Raw genomic sequence first — 19,392 nt, 5'->3', positions numbered from 1 at the left:
TTTAATATCCTTCAAAACCAGCATTGTATAGTCCAAGTTCATTGTTAATGAAGACTATAAAATATAGCAAAATTATTAGCAAATAGGTTGGCAAAATATTTTCCGAAATTGATAAATATGGACCAGACTGGTTTTGTTAAAAAGAGAAAATTAGCAGATAATGTGAATAGATCCTTGAGTATTATATATTTGGCACAAAAGAGAGGAGACTTAAGTGTAGTGGTGGCCTTAGATGCAGTAAAAGCTTTTGATAGGTTAGAACAGGATTTTTTTAAAGTTAAAGTGCTTGATAAATTTGGATTAGGACCAGTATTTGCTAATTAGTTTAAAGCTTTATTTAATGGACCAAAATCAAAAGTTGTAACAAATGGACAAATCTCCACATCTTTTCAAATAACTAGGTCTAGTAGACAAGTAAGTCCATTATCTCCAGCTTTATATATTTTAGCAATAGCATCACCTCACAATTATCCAGTTTGAACTCCATTTGCACTTCTCCACACATCTCCGCATCCTATCCACATCCTCTTGTAACTATTGAGAAAATCTTTGTGGAATATAGCCTTCAGAAAGTAAGGGTCTGAAGCAATCAGCAAGGGTCTGTACCACTCAGGACATGCTCTATTCTCATTACTGTCATCAGATGCTACAAGACTTATACCATCAGGTTCAGGAACAGTTGCTACCCCTCCACCATCAGTCTCCTCAACAACAAACTATCGGAGTCTCATTTAAGGACTCTTACTTTTCTCATTATTTATTACTGAATATTTTTTTCTGTATTTGCACAGACAGTTTGTTTACATTTCTCTCTTTTGCATACTTATATTTTCCTCGAATACAGTTTACACTACTGAGAAGTAGAAATTCTCTCTGGCCCACAGGAAAAAAAATCTTAGGGTTGCCTGTGAATATATGTACTCTGACAATAAACTTGAACACGAACTTGATTTAAAAAAAAGGACTATGTTTTGAAATTAAGTTTAGCACTTTATTCTTTTTCTTCTTCTTTGGCTTGGCTTCGCAGACGAAGATTTATGGAGGGGTAATGTCCACGTCAGCTGCAGGCTCGTTTGTGGCTGACAAGTCCGATGCAGGACAGGCAGACACGGTTGCAGCGGTTGCAAGGGAAAATTGGTTGGTTGGGGTTGGGTGTTGGGTTTTTCCTCTTTTGTCTTTTGTCAGTGAGGTGGGCTCTGCGGTCTTCTTCAAAGGAGGTTGCTGCCCGCCGAACTGTGAGGCGCCAAGATGCACGGTTTGAGGCGATATCAGCCCACTGGCGCTGGTCAATGTGGCAGGCACCAAGAGATTTCTTTAGGCAGTCCTTGTACCTTATTAATATGTTAGGAAATGGCAGTTCATCAATTCAGTTATAAGATTGTTTGGTGTTAAAATTTGTGGCTCCTGCTGACATTACTAGTCAAGTCATGTGGGCATAAATGCTCATTTTCTACACAATAAGCAAGGCAGAGGTTCATCCTATTGTTTCATTGTTTCAGAAAGAATATACCAGGTCCTTGGAGGCAGTCCAGAAGAGATTCACTCATCTAATTCCTAGGTTGATGGGGTGGTTCTATTGTAAACAGCTAAAAGGGTTGGATCTGTATTCTTTGGAATTTAGAAAAAATAACGGGTTATTTATTGAAACATGCAAGATTCTCAGGAGCATGACAAGATAGATGTTAATGTGCTCTTCAACATCCCTAAGCAAGGGTACAGATTTACTAGATAAGCGGAGAAACTGTGGTGTTCGGAATTTATTCTTGCCTAGAATTGTGTATTTCTATAATTCTTTCCCTGGATAATTGTGGAGACTGTTTTCAATTGCGAATGAATTTAAGGAGGAGTTAAATACATTTTTGAGAGTTCAGTGGATTTAGAGCTGAGTGGAACTGGCAGAGAAGAGGAATAGACTATGAATGGAATAGCAGGGCAGGCTTGCAGGATCAGATGGCCTACTCACTCTTAATTTATTATTTGATTGTGTTTTAGTGGAAAATAAAGCTTGTGGTTCTTTTTCCCAGATTTGCAGTGCAAACATAATAAAATACACAAGACTTTAAAAGGAAGATCTTTATTTTGGTTGACAGGATGTTTAACAAATTTTATGGGCTGAGGGGACCCCAAAACCCAGCAGCAATAGAAATTCACCAGGACAAATAGTTTTTAATTTAAACATAAAAATAGGATTAAACTTTAACATTACTATTAATTTAACTTAACCTAACTTAGCCCCCTTCTAATTCTAAGCACCCGTGTATGTAATGTGTATAAATTCAGATTCACAGTCCAATCTCACTTCTCACTCCTCCAAGTTCACTGGTATCAGGCAATTCTTATACTGAGCACAGAATTTAACATTTATGAATTTTCACCAAGCTCTGGTGCTTAAAGGTAATTGGTTACGACTCAAGAAGGTTCTTGTTGGTTTCAGAGAGAGATTCGTTTCTCATTGGACACACACAAACTGATACCCTCCGATCAGCCACTTCAGTGTCTTGCTGAAGAAACTTGCCCCATCAGGATTTTCCAAATGATAACATCTTCTGCAGGTCACCACAGAGTTCCTTGGGTTTCCTTTATTTCAGATGAAATACTTGAGCCAGCCCTTTCCTCTTGTATGGACCACAAGAGTTTTGAACAGGCTGAACTCAGAACTCAAAACCCATCTTCAAAATGGGGTTGCTACAAGCTGCTAACTTGCCATGACTGCAGAAACCAGTTCTCTCTCTTAGAGAAAGCCTGTTTTATCTCTTCTTTCTCTCTCTGCTTGTAAAATCACATGATCTTCTTAGAACAGAAAACAGCAACCAGACAGATTGAGGAACCGGACCGAAACTTCTGAGTCCATTCATCTGTTGCTTTCAAAACAAAAATCCATTAGTCCACAACATGTCCAATTAAATCTATGTATGAAGTCTCTTCAGCTTGGGTTCTTCAATTTGCACCTCCTTGTGAAAACCTTTAGCAAAGCAGTTTTCATTGCCCCTACAAAGGCCCTGGGCCCGGAGTGACTGGTTTGAGCAAAACTCTTGCATTTTAAATGAGATCTGTTTTGTGTTTGTGACCTACACTAAACTCCCACAATCTATCTCCTTCAAAAACATATCTATATACAATATAAAATATGATATAATCTGTCACGCTGTGTTTGACCCATTTCCTGCACTTTTGTATTCCTCCTTTGTTTTTCTTTAACTATGAAAGGGGATCTATTGTTATCAGTTTCCATTCCAAAGGCCTCCACATTCAATGGAACATGTGCAATTTCTAACACATCCATTGTCATCCCTCTGCTGATGTATCTTCCCCTTCACTTTATATATTGCAAAGAGACTATTCTCTTATGGTCCCTCATGAAGCCACTAATTATCCCTCAGCATTCTACCCCTTTCCAGGAAAGTATTTTCATTTTTGTAATGCCATCACATTGTAAAGATATTTCAAATATTTTGCAGCCAATTTGTGCATAAGTGGATTCAGAGAGCACTGAAATAAAATCAGCAAATGTCGGCAGCACTTGAGATCAGGCAGCATCTGTCGAAAGAGAAACAAAGTTAACACTTTGGTCAAAGACTCTTCCCAACAGTTGCACCCCAATTGTTGGCATGTTTCCAGCATTTTCTGTTTCATATTATATTTCCAATATCAGTAGATGTCATATATAATTAAATTTTTAAAAATAATTTCCCACATTGTGATAATGGTTAAGTAATCTGTTTCCGTGATGTTGGAAGAGCCAGAATTGTTGGCCAGAACACAGCGGTAAATTCCTGAGATTATGCCATAAGATCATTTAAATTGATCTCCAGTGTAAACTGGGCCTTCACTTACAAATTCAATCTTTCAGATGAAACGTTACTTATTTGTGGTTGAAAATTATTATGTGATTAATAATTATAATGCTGAACACATTTTCTTTTAACACAGATGAATATCGCAGACTTTGCATTGAAGGCGTTCCTGTTGTACAGGGCATTCCACACCATGATCCAAATTTTCGACCAGGGATTGACACTGCAGGCTTTCCCAGATTTGACTTTCGTGGAGAAGAATATCCGCCTGCTGTTCCTGTAACACGGCCTTCTGTAGTTGATAATGGCCCAGGTGGAAATGGAAATGTTGTTCTCAATGGGCGACATACCTTTCCAGATATTGGTAAAATTTTATTCTGTGACTTTCCATCTCTTACTTCTCCCATTAAGGAAATAAAAACAAAGATAGGATACTTTATTAAGAAGCATCCTGCCAATATTATTGTTTATTGATTAAAATATAGAATGTATAGCACAGGATCAGGCCTAACGGCCAACAAGATCTGCGCCAAACATAAAACCAAATTAAATTAAATAATTTCCCCCTCCACATGATATACAACCATCCCATCCCTGCTTCATCCTGTGCCTATCAAAAAGTGCAGCTATTGCATCCACTTCCTCCCCTATCCCGAGCAGCACATTCCAGGCCCTACCACTCTCTGAGTGGAACAAAACTTGTCCACAACACCTTGTAACTCACCCCCCCCCATTTATCATAATCTTGTATGTGACATGTTTCCCCCGGAAAAAATGATTCTGACTGTCTATCTCATAATTTTATAAACTTTTGTCAGTTGTCCCCTCTGCGCCACAGAAAATAAACCAAGTTTGTCCAATCTCTCCCATAATTCATACCCTCTAATCCAGCGAGCATCCTGATTACACTTCTGAACCCTTTCCCAAGTCTCAAAATCGTTCCGATAATGGAGCGACCAGAATTGCACACATTACTCCAGGTACAGCCTAGCCAAAGTTTATTGCCATCAATGAATATCAGCCAGGTGGTACAGTGTTATCATTCCACTTGCCTAATAAACAGGATGCTTTTGTGTGATGCTTGAAATTACTTGTCTTAAATTATTGCCATAATTGCTGCTACTTTACAAACTTGAAAAGATATTACAAAAAATTCTGAACCTTGAAGGACGGATTCTTTTGTAAGTCAAACTCAGGTAGGTCATGCACAGTTAATGATAAGGCCCTGGAAATTGTTGTGGAACACAGAAGGTTAGTGGTGGAAGTGCAGGGTCCTGTGAAAGTGGCAACACCTGGACAGGCTTTTAGCAAAGGTGATTGAAATGCTCTCCTTCGTCAGATGGGGTCTTGTGATGAAAAGTTGGGATCTTATGGTACAGCTGTCCAGGGCATTAGTGAGACCACACTTGGAGTACTGTGTGCATTTCTAGATGACGATCTATAGGAAGGATATCAATAAGTTAGAAGGGGTGCAGAGGGGATTCATCTTGATGTTCCTAGACTGGAGAGCTTGAGTTATTGGGGGAGATTGGATAAACTGGGCCAGATTGGATAAGATGAGACTTAATTCCTTCAAGCGCAGGAGGCTGAGGGGCGAATCTTTAGAGGTTTATAAAATTATGAGGGGAATTTTCTGAGGATAGATAACTTTGAAACTGGAGGACATGGATTTAGGATGACAGGAACAAGAGGGGTGAAACTGGAGGACATGGATTTAGGATGACAGGAACATGAGGGGTGTAGTATAGCACTAGCGGAGTGAACAAAAGAGACCAACGGTTAGTGGCCTCGACTTCACTTGAAAGTATATTTTTCCTGCCCTTATGACGGAAACTGCGTACGTGTGATGCCACCGCACAGTCCATGCATAAATGGGCCCAGAGCCTCTGCCGGAGGAGACGAATGCGCCGCACCATGGTTGATGCGACTGTGCCGCTGATGCACACATGACATATGGAGCCAGTTCACCTGTCATCAATCATGTGCACCGTCACACAACCCCACTTCCCACCTCCTCCCCCCCCTCCCCAGAACCAGGATCAGTGCCCATACTTTGAAGGGCCTTTAATTTGGGTGGTCTGCCCCTGTGCTTGGCTGGTGGGGTTGAGATCAGTTGGCTTAAGTCCAGGTGGGCCAGTTTCAAAAAGTTCTTCCCTACCTCCAATGTCCAAAGTGAATTTAGAGTTGTTGTTGTGGATTTCCTTGTAAGGGCCCTCATAAGGATGTTGTAGGGGTGGATGGGGGGCATCCCTGAGACAAATTCAGAGTGTTTTAAGTCTTTGGATACAGAGGTGGGGCTTTGACCATGGTAGGAAGGTGGGGGTGGCGCGAGCTTGCCTAATCTGTTGCAGAGCTGTTCAAGTGCTGCAGTGCCTTGCGGTTCCTGGTCGCTTGTCGCTGACAGGAATTCACCTGGGAGTGTGTGGGGGGGGGGGGGGCCGTATATCATTTCGTCTGATGACACTATCCTCCTTCGGGGCTGTGAGGGTCCCGAGGAGCCCAGGTTAGCTCGTCCTCCCAGTTGGGTCCGGACATCTGGGTCATAAGTGCCAATTTGAGATGCCGATGAAAATGTTTGACCAGGCCATTGAATTTGGAGTGGTTGGCCATCATGTGTTGAGCAGGCAGGCCAAATCTCTCCATAGGGCTGAAGTGAACTGCGCATCTCGGTCCGCAGTCATATGTATGGGGATTCTGAAGCGGCGTATCCATGTGGATAGCAGTGCTCTGGTGCAGGTGTCTGCTGTGGTCTCACTGATAGGGGCTGCCTCCGGCCATCTTGTGAATCGGTTGACAATGGTGAGGAGCTAGCGGTAACCCCTAGTGACTGGTAGGTGCCCCACGATGTCGACATGTATATGTTCAAACCTGCGACTCGGTGTCTCAAACTGCTGAATGGGTCCCTTAGTGTGCTTCTGGATCTTGGCGGTCTGGCAGTGCGCGCATGTTCGTGCCCACTCACTGACCTGGTTGTGCAAGCCATGCCAGATGAAATGAGCAGTGACCATACGGACCACTGTCTTGATGGAGGCCTGCACCTCCGTGGATGTGTCACAGAGTAGTGTTTTTCTGTCTTGCGCCATTTAGATGTCCCGTAGCTGCAACCCAGTGATGGCAGTGCCCAGAGACCGAGTCTCAGCATCTATTTCCTGTGCTTGTGCGAGTTCTGTGTAGTCTAGGCTTAGCACTAACGTTTGATCTGTGGGCCTGGATAGGGCAACCACCACAATGTTTTCTCTGCTGGACAGGTGTCGGATGTTCGTGTTCAATTCAGAGATGTCAGGTGACGCTGCTACCAGACTGACCAGGGCTCCGAAACCTTTGAAAAGGTGAACGTTCAGGGTTTGGTCAGTGAATACTGTGAATGGCCTCCCCTCGAGGAAGTATCTGAAGTGGCACACCGTGAGGTAAAGGGCCAGCAACTCTCTGTCGAAAACCCTATATTTGAGTTCTGGTGTCCTCAAGTGGCCGCTGAAGAAGGCCAGATGTTTCAAATGCCCGTCTACTAGCTGCTCGAGTACCCCACTGACGGCGGTGGCAGATGTGTCAACAGTGAGGACGGTGGGATCATCCGTCCTTGGGTATACGAGTAACATGGCATTGGTCAGGGTGTGTTTAGTTTGTTGGAACACCTCTGAGGCTTCATTGTCACACACTAGGTCTTTCTTCGTCATGGCCATCATGGCAAAAAGTGGTCGCATGATCTTAGCGGCGGCTGGAATGAAGCGGTTGTAAAAATTGACCATACCCATGAATTGCTGCAGGCCTTTCACCGTGGTTGGCCTGGGGAAATGGCATATGGCTTCCACTTTGGAAATCGATGACCTCTGGTCCAAACTGGCACTTGGCCGGATTGATGGTAAGGCCGAAAGGGCTGCGGCAGGATTACAGCTGGCACAGATGAGATTTGGCTCTTGGTGGTCTTTTGAGATGATGAGGATGTCATCTAGGTAAATGAAGATGAAATCCCAATCCCTGCAAACTGCATCCATCAGGCACTGGAACATCTGTGCCGCATTCTTGAGGCAAAACGGCATGCACAGAAACTTGAAGAGGCCAAAAGGTGTGATGATGGCCGTCTCCTTTATGTCATCAGGATGCATGGAGATCTGATGATAGCCGCAGACTAGGTTGAACTTTGAGAAAATTTGTGCACCATGCAAATTGGCTGTGAAGCCCTGAATGTGGGGTCCAGGTAGTGGTGGCGTCATTGAGATGCCTGTAGTCCCCGCATGGCCCCCAGCTGCCGGTGGCCTTGGGGACCATATGTAACGGTGAGGCCCATGGGTTGTCGGATCTGCAGACGATGCCAAATTCCTCCATGTGTTTGAACTCTTCCTTCACCATTGCACCTTGTCTGGAGGCAGGCATTGGGAGCGTGCATGGGGGGCAGGGGTAGCTGGGTGCTTCAGCATGGCAGATGTGAATTGAGGCTTGAGGATTGCCGGGAACTCAGCCAAAATGCGGCTGTTCTTATCAGTTTGTTTCAATACTGAGGAAAGTTGTGGGGATTGCGTTACTGCTTCCTCGAGTGGGGTGATCTGGAAAGTTTGAGTATCCACCAGTTGTTTTGCTTTTAAATTGACTAGCAGCATGTATGCTCTTAGGAAGTCTGTGCCCAGGAGCGGTTTGTACTGATGCAAGCATGAAGTCCCAGTGGAAGGTATAGTCTCCTAGTCGAACTGCCACCTGCCGTTTGCCAAAAGTCTAAATAGAAGTGTTGTTGACCTCCCGCAGGATGGGGCCACGGGGCCTTGTGTGGGTCTCGAGCACTGTCGGTGGGATAACGCTGATTTCTGTGCCTGTGTCGACCAGGAACCTGCGGCCCTCGGACTTGTCCGTAATGTGGAAGAGGCTGTCTATGTGGCCAGCTGCCAAAGCCATCAGCAGTGGCTGGCCTGAGCGTTTCCTGGAGACTTTCATGGCTGCCGACATTTTCGGGTGTTAGTCTCTGACCTCTGATGGTAGAAATGCAATTTGATGTCCGTTCCCTCATATGGCCTGCTGGGACGTTGTTGGTCCCGTGTTGGTGGGGCTTTGGTTTGCAGCTCCGGTTGTGAATGGGTCAACTGGCTGATGGTGGACTCGTTTTCACGCTTGGTCTGCCAAAGCATGTCCGCTTTGGCCAAAACCTTTCAGGAGTCGCTGAAGTCTGCGTCAGCCAGCAGTATCTGGATGTTGCACCAAAAACACCTGCTCGAGCATAAAGCATGGTCTGTGGCCCTCTGCCAGCGTGAGCATTTCGTCCATGAGGGCGGATGGTGTTCTGTTTCCCAGGCCATCCAGGTGCATGAACCATGCCTGGAGAGCCCATACATGCTGATGAGCATTGATTTAAGTGCTTTGTATTTACCTTCCTCCAGTGGGTTTTGTATGAGGTGGTCTACTCTGGCTACAGTTTCCTGATCCAAAGAGCTGACAACATGGTAGTATTTGCTGGAGTTGGAGGTGATTTGCGTGCCTCTGCCTGTCTGAACCAGATGTGGGGTGGAGTGTCCAGAAAGTAGGTAGTTTTAGTGCTACTGAGCTAACTGCTGCAGCGTCCAGGCTGAGGGGTTCAAAGATGTCTGAATCTGTCGGGGTCACAAATGTAGCGGAGTGCTAGTAGAGTGAACAAAAGAGACCAGCAGATGGTGGGCGTGTCTTCACTCGAAAGTTTAATTTTCTTTCGCGCGCTGCACTTTAAGGTCACCGTAAGTCCTGCCCCTACACCAAAAGCTGTGTTTATGTGACGCCACAGCGCAGACCATGCATATGCGGGCCTGGATCCACTGCTGGAGGAGCTGAAAGCACGGTGCCATGCCTGATGTGGCTGCTCCGCTGACACGCACATCACACGGACCCAGTTCACCTGTCCATTAATCATGTGCAATGCCACATGGGCAAAATTTTCACTCTGAGGGTAGTCCATATCTGGAATGAGATGTCAGAGGAAGCTATAGAAGAACAAACAATTACAATATTCCGAAGGCATCTGGACAGATATATGAATAGGAAGGATTTAGAAGAATGTGGACCAAATGCAGGAAAATCAGTCTAGCCTAGAATGCCAACCTGGTTGAGTTGGGCTGCAGGGCCGATTGTGCGCTGTTCAAATCTAAAGTTAGAAGAATTTACATAGTAATTGGATTACAAAGCACTTCCTTTTAAACCCATAGAAAACTATTCCTATTCGAATCATGTCATTCACCATCTGCTCCTTTTGAAACTGCTCCCCTGTACCGTGATCTTCAATACCATCCACATTTGGTGCTACACCTCCAGATTGCTCCCGCACATTTTGTCCTACACTCCTGACCTCCCATCCCCATCCTTCTCCTCCCCAAAAAAAACACATCAGCATGCCAGATTGAGCCAGCCTCCTGATTCCCATTCCCTCAAACCCCAAAAGTGTGGATTCAGAGTTTAGAGAGTTGAACAAGCACATTCCTCCATTAGATCTTGTATAATTGTCAATTAGATAAATAAACCTACCTCTAAGGAAGAAATGGATGTGAAATATCCCTATCTCTTACTCAAAGTAATAATGGATAACTGCTAGGTGATATTTGATCAGCATTGAAATCTGTTAAAGTTGAGAAGTTGCTTTATTTACGTGTCACAATGGGTATTTGTTTCAGGTACCTTCACCATTAATCAAACAAACCTGGACATCTGTAAGCACTTCATCAATCTCTGCAAGAATGGGCGGTGTATTCCCACACCAACAGGTCACCGCTGTGAATGTAATATGGGTTTTAAGCAAGATGTGCCTGGAGAATGTGTTGGTAAGAGTCAACCATGTATTATCATATTTCCTTGCTCAGTGGAAGTATGTAATCAGCACAAAAGCACAATGTTTGCAAACGGAGATAGCTTTAAAGTGTTCTCTGTAATTACCTTGAAGTAAATCACAAAGTTCTGCAGACACCGTGGTTGAATCTCAGCTAGTCAAACAGAGTCCTTTGTGTAGCAAAGGCAAAAATACATAACCAAAGTTTCAGGCACAAGCCCTTCATCAAAGTATGAAAAAATGCTGGCAGGCGTCCGAACAAAAGAGTGGAGGGGAAGGGGGGATGGCAAGGCAGGAGGTGGTAGGTGGAGAAAGCAGCATTGAGGGGGTGGGGGATGATAGGGCTGTGTGGGTGAAAGACAGGAAAGGGGAAGGGGAAAGAAAAGGTGAGCAGGTTTAATGGAAAGTAGTAAAGTCAATATTCATGCCATGTGGCTGAAGGGTGCCCTGACGGAAAATTTAGGTGTTGTTCCTCCAATCTGCGTGTGGTCAGGGTGGGACAGTACATAAGGCCATGGATATGATTGCAGGTGTGTGACCCGGAATTGAATTGGTTGGCTACTGGGAGGTCGCTGTAGCTGCGAATGGAGCAGAGGTGCTGAGTGAAGCAATCTCCCAGTCTGCCACCGATTTCTCTGATGTAGAGAAGTCTACAAAGGGTGCACCAGATACAATAAATAAGTCCTGTGGATGCACAATTGAAGTGTTGCTTCATGTGAAAGGCCTGTTTTGGGGCCCTGGACCATGGTTAGGGAAGAGGTGTGGGCGCAGGTGTTGCACCTTCTGTGGGTACAGAGGGGAAGGGTTGTGAGGGATGAGCGCTCGAGGGAATCGTGGAGGGAGTGGTCCCTGCCGAAGGCTGAGAGGGAAGGAGTGGGAAAAAATTGTGTCTGGTGGTGGAATTCTATAGTAAGTGCCAGAAATTCTGGCAGATGACCTTTTAAATGCAGAGGCTGGTGGAGTGGTAGGTGAGGATGGGGGGAATTCTATGTTTGTTGTGTCTGGGGGCAAAGGGGACCAGGGAAGATGAGCAGGAATTGGAGAAGATGCAAGTGAGGGCTAAGTCGATAGTGGTGGAGGGAAAGCCACTTTTGTTGAAGAAGGCAGTCTTTTCAGAAGCTCTGGACTGGAAGACCTCATCTTGGGAACAGATGCGGTGGAGACGGAGAAATAGAGAGAATGCATGGAATCCTTGCAGGGGACAGGGTGTGAGGGCGTGTAGTCCAGACAGTTGTGGGAGTTGGAGGGTTCGTAATATAAGTAATCTGTGATTACCTTAGCTCTTCCATACAGATAGAAGAAAGAGTATGCTTTAATTTTGGATACATCAGTGAACTGTGGATACAATGAAGTTAAACTCAATTTGCAGCAGGAACTCATCAGGTTGAGAAGCATCAGTGGGAGAAAAAAGAATGAATGACTTTTCAGAATGAAACTATTCATCAAGACTGAAGATGTGGAGAAGAAATTCAACTGCAAAAGGGGGCAGGGTGAGAGGGGTAGGAGAGGGACCCAAGTGGAACTGGTGAATCAAGGAGACATGAAACATAACAAACAGTCATCCTCCTCTTTGCAGAATGCAGTTTCGCTAAGAGTGTGCGGAGAAGGATGCAAGGGTCCTTGTCACGGTTAACCCCAGGCACCAGTGTGACAGAGGACTCTCTGATTTACAGGCTGTTCCTAAGGACGCACAGAGTCAGACATCCAGAATTGCTGGAAGATCATCAACTTGGTGAAAGAAGTTCTTTGGACTGCCAGAAATCTGCTGGACTTTCAGCACACAGAGATGTTAATAATGGAATGCTGCTGACTGGCACATTCCAGGCTGCAGGATTATGCACTGAGGGACACACTGAGGCTTGGCACAGTCAACACAAGGGTGTTGTGGGGAAGGACCACAGTATAGAGTCCTTCCATTACTGGACATTGAGGGGCTGAAACTGAGGGGAAGCTCCTCAAACAACAGAGAGGGGAATAAAGACAAGGCGCCACTGTGGTGGCAATGGTGTAAATAGAAATGAATGTAACAATATACAGTAATGGAAATATATGGATGTGAAACTGAGGGTGGGAAGAGACTTTAAACGGTTTTCCTTATGCAAATAATTTATTCTGAATAAAGTCTATTTTTGGTAAGAAAACAGTAGATTGCCAGATGACATACCAAGAGAAACAGCGGTAAGAAAAACAAATGAATGAGATAGAGGAAGGTTAATCTTACAGGGTAGAGTGGGTGATTAGAGGACAAAGGCTGATAAGAAGAGAAGGTGAGAATGTTGGTGTATTGGAGAGACCAGATGGAACCTGGGTGGGAAGAGGGCAGAAAAATCCAGTGGGGAGATTGGGATGAAGGGGGACAGAAGAGGAGGAAGGTGAGGAAGGGGATAAACAAAAAGGGGAGGGAAACAGAAATGGAAACGTAGAAGGCAATAAAATTAGTTAGGTTAATTTGCGATAATTTCCCATAACAAGCAACACAGGAGTGTAGTTTCCAAAGGATTCAACTGCCTGGTCCGAATGCCAGGCTCCAAATGGCCTGTCAAAGGAGTCAACAGTTTTTGTAAATAAAACCCTGCAACCATGGAGGTCTGTGCCCAAGATAGTGGCACCTGTGCTCAGCAGCGGCCACAAGGGATTGCAGACTCTGGGGAGCAGTGGACTGATGCAGAAATGGGGAGAACACCCTCCATTGAAAAGAAGAAGCAGAGGAGGTAACCCAACAGGATGGTGACCACAGCAGTGGGCCAGCGAGGGACTCTGCGGCTGAAGGAGCCACACAGGCTGCAGGTCACTTGTGTTCAAGGTAACCGCACAAACTGTGGATTGTGGGAGACTGGCTCATGGGAACCAGGTATGGGAGCTAGGGTACGAGAGGGTGTTGAGGGCAAGACGGGTTCCCCAAGGGCCTAGGGCACTGAAATTTCCTGGCGGCATTGGAGATTTGGATCAGGAGCTCAGGTTGGCAATGAATCAAAAGGGAGTCTGTGGCTGCAGAGACTGCAGGAGTGCTGGAGAAAAAACCATATGCTCAGTGACTCTGAAGGGACACTTTTGTTTTTTTCTTTCTCATACTGTAAGGGGCGCCAGATGACACTAATAGCGATGCTTTGCGTTATGGCAGGCAGAAGGCAATTTGTGTAATATTAGCTGTTTTATGACAATAAAGGAATCTTGAAATCTAGATCAGTAACCTTTCTTAGAAGTTTAAAATATTCTTCTGTGCATTTGTTCTGTTAAATCGGGCAATTGCAGCTTGAACGTCTGTAGTCATAAATCAAAAGATACAGGTCTGTAAATATTACATTACAGTATAAATATTTATCATTTATATAAATTATCAATTTGTATAAATTCTATTAAAACAACATATAAATAAAGTTATTGTGACATAAATTCAAGACCACCATATGGATAGCAGAATAGTTATCTTTGGATATTTCCACTCCCTCTCCTAACATCATAGTTTATGAGAGGTACCATCATACTGGTAAAGTGAGTTCAACTAACATTAAATCAAATAAATAGATAAACATGGGGTGTATTGCTAAATCTAAGATTTGATACAGAAATTACTTTTAAAGTGGAACAGAAGGCCACTTGCTCTGTACACGGTTCCATAGAACATTATAGCATAGAAACAGGCCCTTCAACCCTTCTTGTCTGTGCTGAACTATTTTTCCCTGTGACAGCCCGAGGTCCCTGTCCCCCAGCAGCAGCCTGAGGTTCCCGTCCCCCAACTTATGACCAACCCCGAGTTACAACCAATTCTTCTGTCCCCAAAACGGTCATAAGTTAGAGACTATTTATATGTATCTGTATTCCAAGATCCCTCTGTTCGACCAAACTTCTCAGTGTCCTACCATCTATGTCCTTTCTTGTTTTGTCCTTCCAAAATGCATTAAATTCCATCTGCCATTTTTCAGCCCAATTTTACAGCTGCTTCAGATCCCTCTGCAAACTTTGGAAACATTCTTCACTGTTCACAACACCTCCAATCTTCGTGTCATCTGCAAACTTGCTGATCTAATTTACCATGTTATCATCCGGATAAAGATGATAAACCACAATGGTCCCAACACTGATCCCTCATGCACACCACTAATCACAGACCTGCAGTCTGAGAAGCAATACTCTCTAGCCAATGTTGAATCAAGTGGGCTACCTCACCATGAATACCAAGAGTCTGAACCAACCTCCCATGAGGGACCTTACCGAAGGCGTTACTAAAGTCCACATAGACGACAACATCCACAGCTTTTCTTTCATCAACCTTCCTGATAACTTCCTGGAAGAACTCTATCAGATTAGTTAAACATCATCTTCCACGGAAAATAAAACATGTTGACCATCCCCAATTGGACCTTGGCTATCCAAATACTTGTATATTTGATTTTGTAGAACACCCTCCAATAATACTAACATCAGGCTTATTGGCCTATCATTTCCAGGGTTACTTTTGGAACCTTTTTTAAACAGTGATCCTCAGAAATGCAGTTTTGATGAAAGGTAAACTTTTCCCCAAAAAAATACTAATACCTGTGGAATTCCTTGAGTAAAAGTTCTCCAACAACTCAATTTTTACCATTTTCAGTGTACTCTGAAATGGAGTTCACTATCTTCATATGGAGGGACATCAGAGGCAAACACTTGAAACAAAAATTATTAATGAGCCCAGGGCCCAATGTTCGCTCTATTGTAGGCTTTCCAATTAAAAATCACTGTTTATCCAAGATTAGAATATAAGCAATATTCACACAAGGCAGTAGAATGTAAAATACTTCAGAATCAAATTTCCCATCTGCTTCATAAATTTTGATCATAACTAGCAGAATGGTTCACAGAAAGGTGAGGCCTAGATTGTGTGTCCCAATGTGCCATTTGTTCTTTTTAGATTTGAAACACTTTTGTAATTTAACTTAAAATTGGGACTAAAATGCAGCATTCTCTACATTGATGCTCCCCTTTGCTTAATCTTTAAATTAATGTGTAACACCTTATTTTTAAACAATGATACCAAGTTCTAGATTCTCCCACATCCTTTGCTATCTTCCCTGTCAAAACCCCTCAGGATCTTTTGCTTCAATCAAATCCCCGATCACTCCTCTTAATTCCATCTGTCTAAATGTCTTCATGTGACCCTTTCATTTGTCTGAATTGTTCCCAAGGCATTTACGGTATATCTTTCTTTAAATAACAAATTGAATATTCTCACTTGTGACCTGTATAGTACAAGCAAATTGTCCCATATTAAATACCCCTAATTCAGCCAAAAAAAATGTCTGAACTCCATCTCATTCCAAATTCTTTCACTGGCTGAGCACGACTGAAACTGAACTTGCTGGAAACCATTCGCAGGTCAGGTACTATCCCTGGAAAGTGGAAGTGAGTTTCAGGTTGAAGGCTCCTCATCACATTTTTAAGGTTTACATACTCGCTTAAAAGAAGTGTTTACTTACCTTATTTCACTTCAATGCTGAGGTCCCCTTGAGGTTGAATTCCATATTTCCCACGGTTTTCACTTCTCATCTCCTTCATTGATGGGTTTCTTTTTGTGTGAAATGTAATTCATAAGAATTTGTAGAGTTGTGATAGATCTTCTTTGAACAAAATATTTAAAACATTGCAAGGATCAACATTTGCCTGAAAAGAAGAAAATATTATTGTAACTTAAATTGCTAAGAATGGGAATTATTAAAAGGTAACATTACAACTGTACAAATGTGACAATTAAATAATTATTGCTGAAATTTGTCTGTAAATGATGATAGAATATGCTTTGGATGAGTTTGTCATTTTTGCTCATGAGGACAAGGTCAAATATTTTCACTAATGTCTCATTTATTGGTCTCTGTAGATTATGATGAGTGTACTTCAAGTCCCTGTACAAATGGTGATTGTATTAATACTCCAGGCTCCTATCATTGTAAATGTCACATTGGTTTCCAGAGTACACCCACCAAACAATCCTGCATTGGTAAGTGATTGAAGAGTAACATCTGTAAATAAAAAAAAAAACTGAACATTTAAGTATTTGCCACCAAAATTCTGAAAAGGCATATTTATATTTTGGATATTCACAAGTGACTTCACATCCAAGAAAGTAGATGGCTGTTTGTTGAATAGGCTAACAGTCTAGTGTTACCTTTGGAAGCATTTAGAATGCTAAAGATAACTAAAACAGAAACTGCTTTATCAGAGTCTGTACAAGCTACTGAGGTTATGTACATTAGAGTTTGCTTCTAGAATAGCAAACTATTAAGGAGGAGGTATTTCATACAATTAAATTGGGTATCTACATTTTTTTTATATTTTAGACATCCGATGAATACATGAGTCTTTTTGACCTGCATGTAACAGGATATTTTTGGGTGGACATTGTCTTGTTACATGGTTTTACATATTCTGTTTAGATCAGAACTATAACTGAACCACAGCATTTCCCTACAGTTGGAGAAAGGCACTTTGTAATGGCTCAGTACGGTCTTCACGATCTTGATGCACACTATGCCAAAGTAAGCAAAGGAAACTTATTGAAAAAAGCTTGTTGGACATTTCTTCAATACAGTTACGCACCAGGAATTGGATTTTTGATTTCCTCAGTTAATAGTTGTTTTACCTCAGTGTCAGATTATGCCAAAACTCAACCAGTTATTGTTTATAAGCCGAGCTTTGGAAATTATTTGAAAAACATACATGCTGTTGAAAAATAGCGTCTGAGCTGCGTGAATGCTTACTTGTTTTCAGAAAATAAAAATAGGAAAAAAGTGAAGGTAAAAGAATGGGTGTCAAAGAAAAATGAACAGGAGGAGAAATAAGACACTGTAACCAAGAGACAGAATTAGAATAGGAAGATTTGAAAGCAATTATCCACTTTATTGTGATCGTATGGACTAGATTCCAGAGAGTATTTTCTTGGCAGAAAGAAGAAAACAAGTCAATTTTTTACCTGAACATAAACAAGGATTTATGTTTCATAATATTTCATAAACAAAGACACTTTTTTTCTCATTTTTTAGCACCTGTACTCCACAGATTTAAATTTGTAATCAAACAATTCACAGATGATTAAAGTGCACATTCCAGATTTTATTGAAGGAAATTTGTGTACATTTTGGTTTGACCATGTTGAAATTACATCACTTTTTATACATAGTCCCCTCATTTCAGGGCACTTGGGACATAGCAATGGTATGTATATTAAAGTAATCATGTTTAGTACTTTGTTGTATATCCCTTGCATGCAATGATTGCTTGAAGTCTGATTCGCCAGGCCTCTGCTGCAGGCATCTTCAGCTTCTGTTTTTTTAGGGGACTTGTCCCCTTAAGTTTTCTCTTCAACGTATGGAAGGCATGCTCAATTGGATTTAGATCAAGTGATTGACTTGGCCATTCAAGAATTGTCCAGTTTTTTGCATTTGGAAAAACTCCTTTGTTTTTTTAGCAGTATGTTTGGGATCATTGTCCTGCTGTAGGATGAAGCACCATCCAATGAGTTTGGAGGCATTTGTTCAAACTTGTGTAGATCAGATATTTCAATACAGCTCACGATTCATTTTGCTACTGCCATCGGTTACATCATCAATGAAGATAAGTGCTATAGTATCTGTTGCAGCCAAGCATGCTCAGACCTTAGCACCCCCACCACCATGTTTCACAGATGAGGTGGTATGCTTTGGATCTTGGGCAGTTCCTTTTTTTTAATACTTTATTTTACTTTTGTGGACAACATGTATCAAGAAATAACCATTCCTTAAATGCATATCTTCAAACAATCCCATCTCCCACCCTCCAACCAATCAAAGCCCCAAAGTAAAGAACAAAAATGAAGATAAGAAAAAAGAGAACAGAAAATCAAGAAAGAAAAAAAAAGAGAAGGAACTGTTGGAATCCGATATCCAGTTCAGAGGATCTTGTTCCTTTCTTAGCTAGATTTCAAGTAGGTGAAAGAACCAGGATATAGAACTCAGGAACAGAATAAGTATCCCTAAATATTCAACCCTGTGTTCTGCAAAATGGCTGCCAGACCTGCAAAAATATATTGTACTTCTTCCTTAAATTGTAATCAATTTTCTCCAAGGAAACACAGCTATGCATATATCCAGAGGGGAATCAAACTTCCAAGTAATCGCAATACACTTCCTGGCCACCACCAATGCAATTTTAAGAAATTCTTGGACAGTTTAATTTTGGATCTTATGTCCACGGTATTTCCTAGGAGATACAATTCATGACTTTGTGGCAATTGTTTTCCAATAATCTAATAAAATCCTTAAATTTTCCCAAAAACATTTCACTTTAGAACCTGACCAGCTGGAATGTAAAAAGGCTCCCATTTCTTTACCACATCTAAAACATATATCCTATATATTAGAATTTAGTTTATGTAATTTCTGCAGGTAAGATATAGTGGATGCAAAAAATATATATAATGTACCAATCTATATCTTACATTCATTGTATTTGTCATTCAATCCTGATGTAAATCAGATCAGTTTTTATAAATCCCCAATACTAATATTCAAGTCTGATTCCCATCTTTGTTTTGATTTGTATAACTCTTGCTTGGGAGTTCCCAAATTAAGTAAGGAATACATTGCAGATGTAAACTTTCTTGTTTTCCCCTTACAAATCAGAATCTCTATTTCACTGCACTCTGGTAACATCATGGGCAATCCTAATTCACCTCTGGAAAAAAAAGATCTGAATTGAAAGAAGCAGAAGATTGTATTATTACAAATATTATATTTATTTTTTAACTGTTCAAATTACATGAATTACTCTTGCACCTAACAATCTTCCACATAACCAATCCCTTTACGGGACCAT

General features: G+C 42.2%; 1 protein-coding gene across 1 annotated transcript in view; it reads left to right on the top strand.

Annotated features, from left to right (window-relative positions):
- fbn2a (fibrillin 2a) overlaps positions 1-19,392 on the top strand; it is a 353,303-nt gene that overhangs the window by 162,619 nt on the left and 171,292 nt on the right. The window contains exons 11-13 of the mRNA XM_069927980.1: positions 3,931-4,158; positions 10,415-10,561; positions 16,421-16,540. Of these exons, the coding sequence (XP_069784081.1) occupies positions 3,931-4,158; positions 10,415-10,561; positions 16,421-16,540 (495 nt within the window). The remainder of the gene's footprint in view (positions 1-3,930; positions 4,159-10,414; positions 10,562-16,420; positions 16,541-19,392) is intronic.

Source organism: Narcine bancroftii, chromosome 1 (genome assembly GCF_036971445.1).
Source record: "Narcine bancroftii isolate sNarBan1 chromosome 1, sNarBan1.hap1, whole genome shotgun sequence".
Taxonomy (NCBI): domain Eukaryota; kingdom Metazoa; phylum Chordata; class Chondrichthyes; order Torpediniformes; family Narcinidae; genus Narcine; species Narcine bancroftii.
The sequence above is the reverse complement of the archived record's forward strand: the minus strand, read 5'-3'. Positions and strand labels throughout refer to the sequence as shown.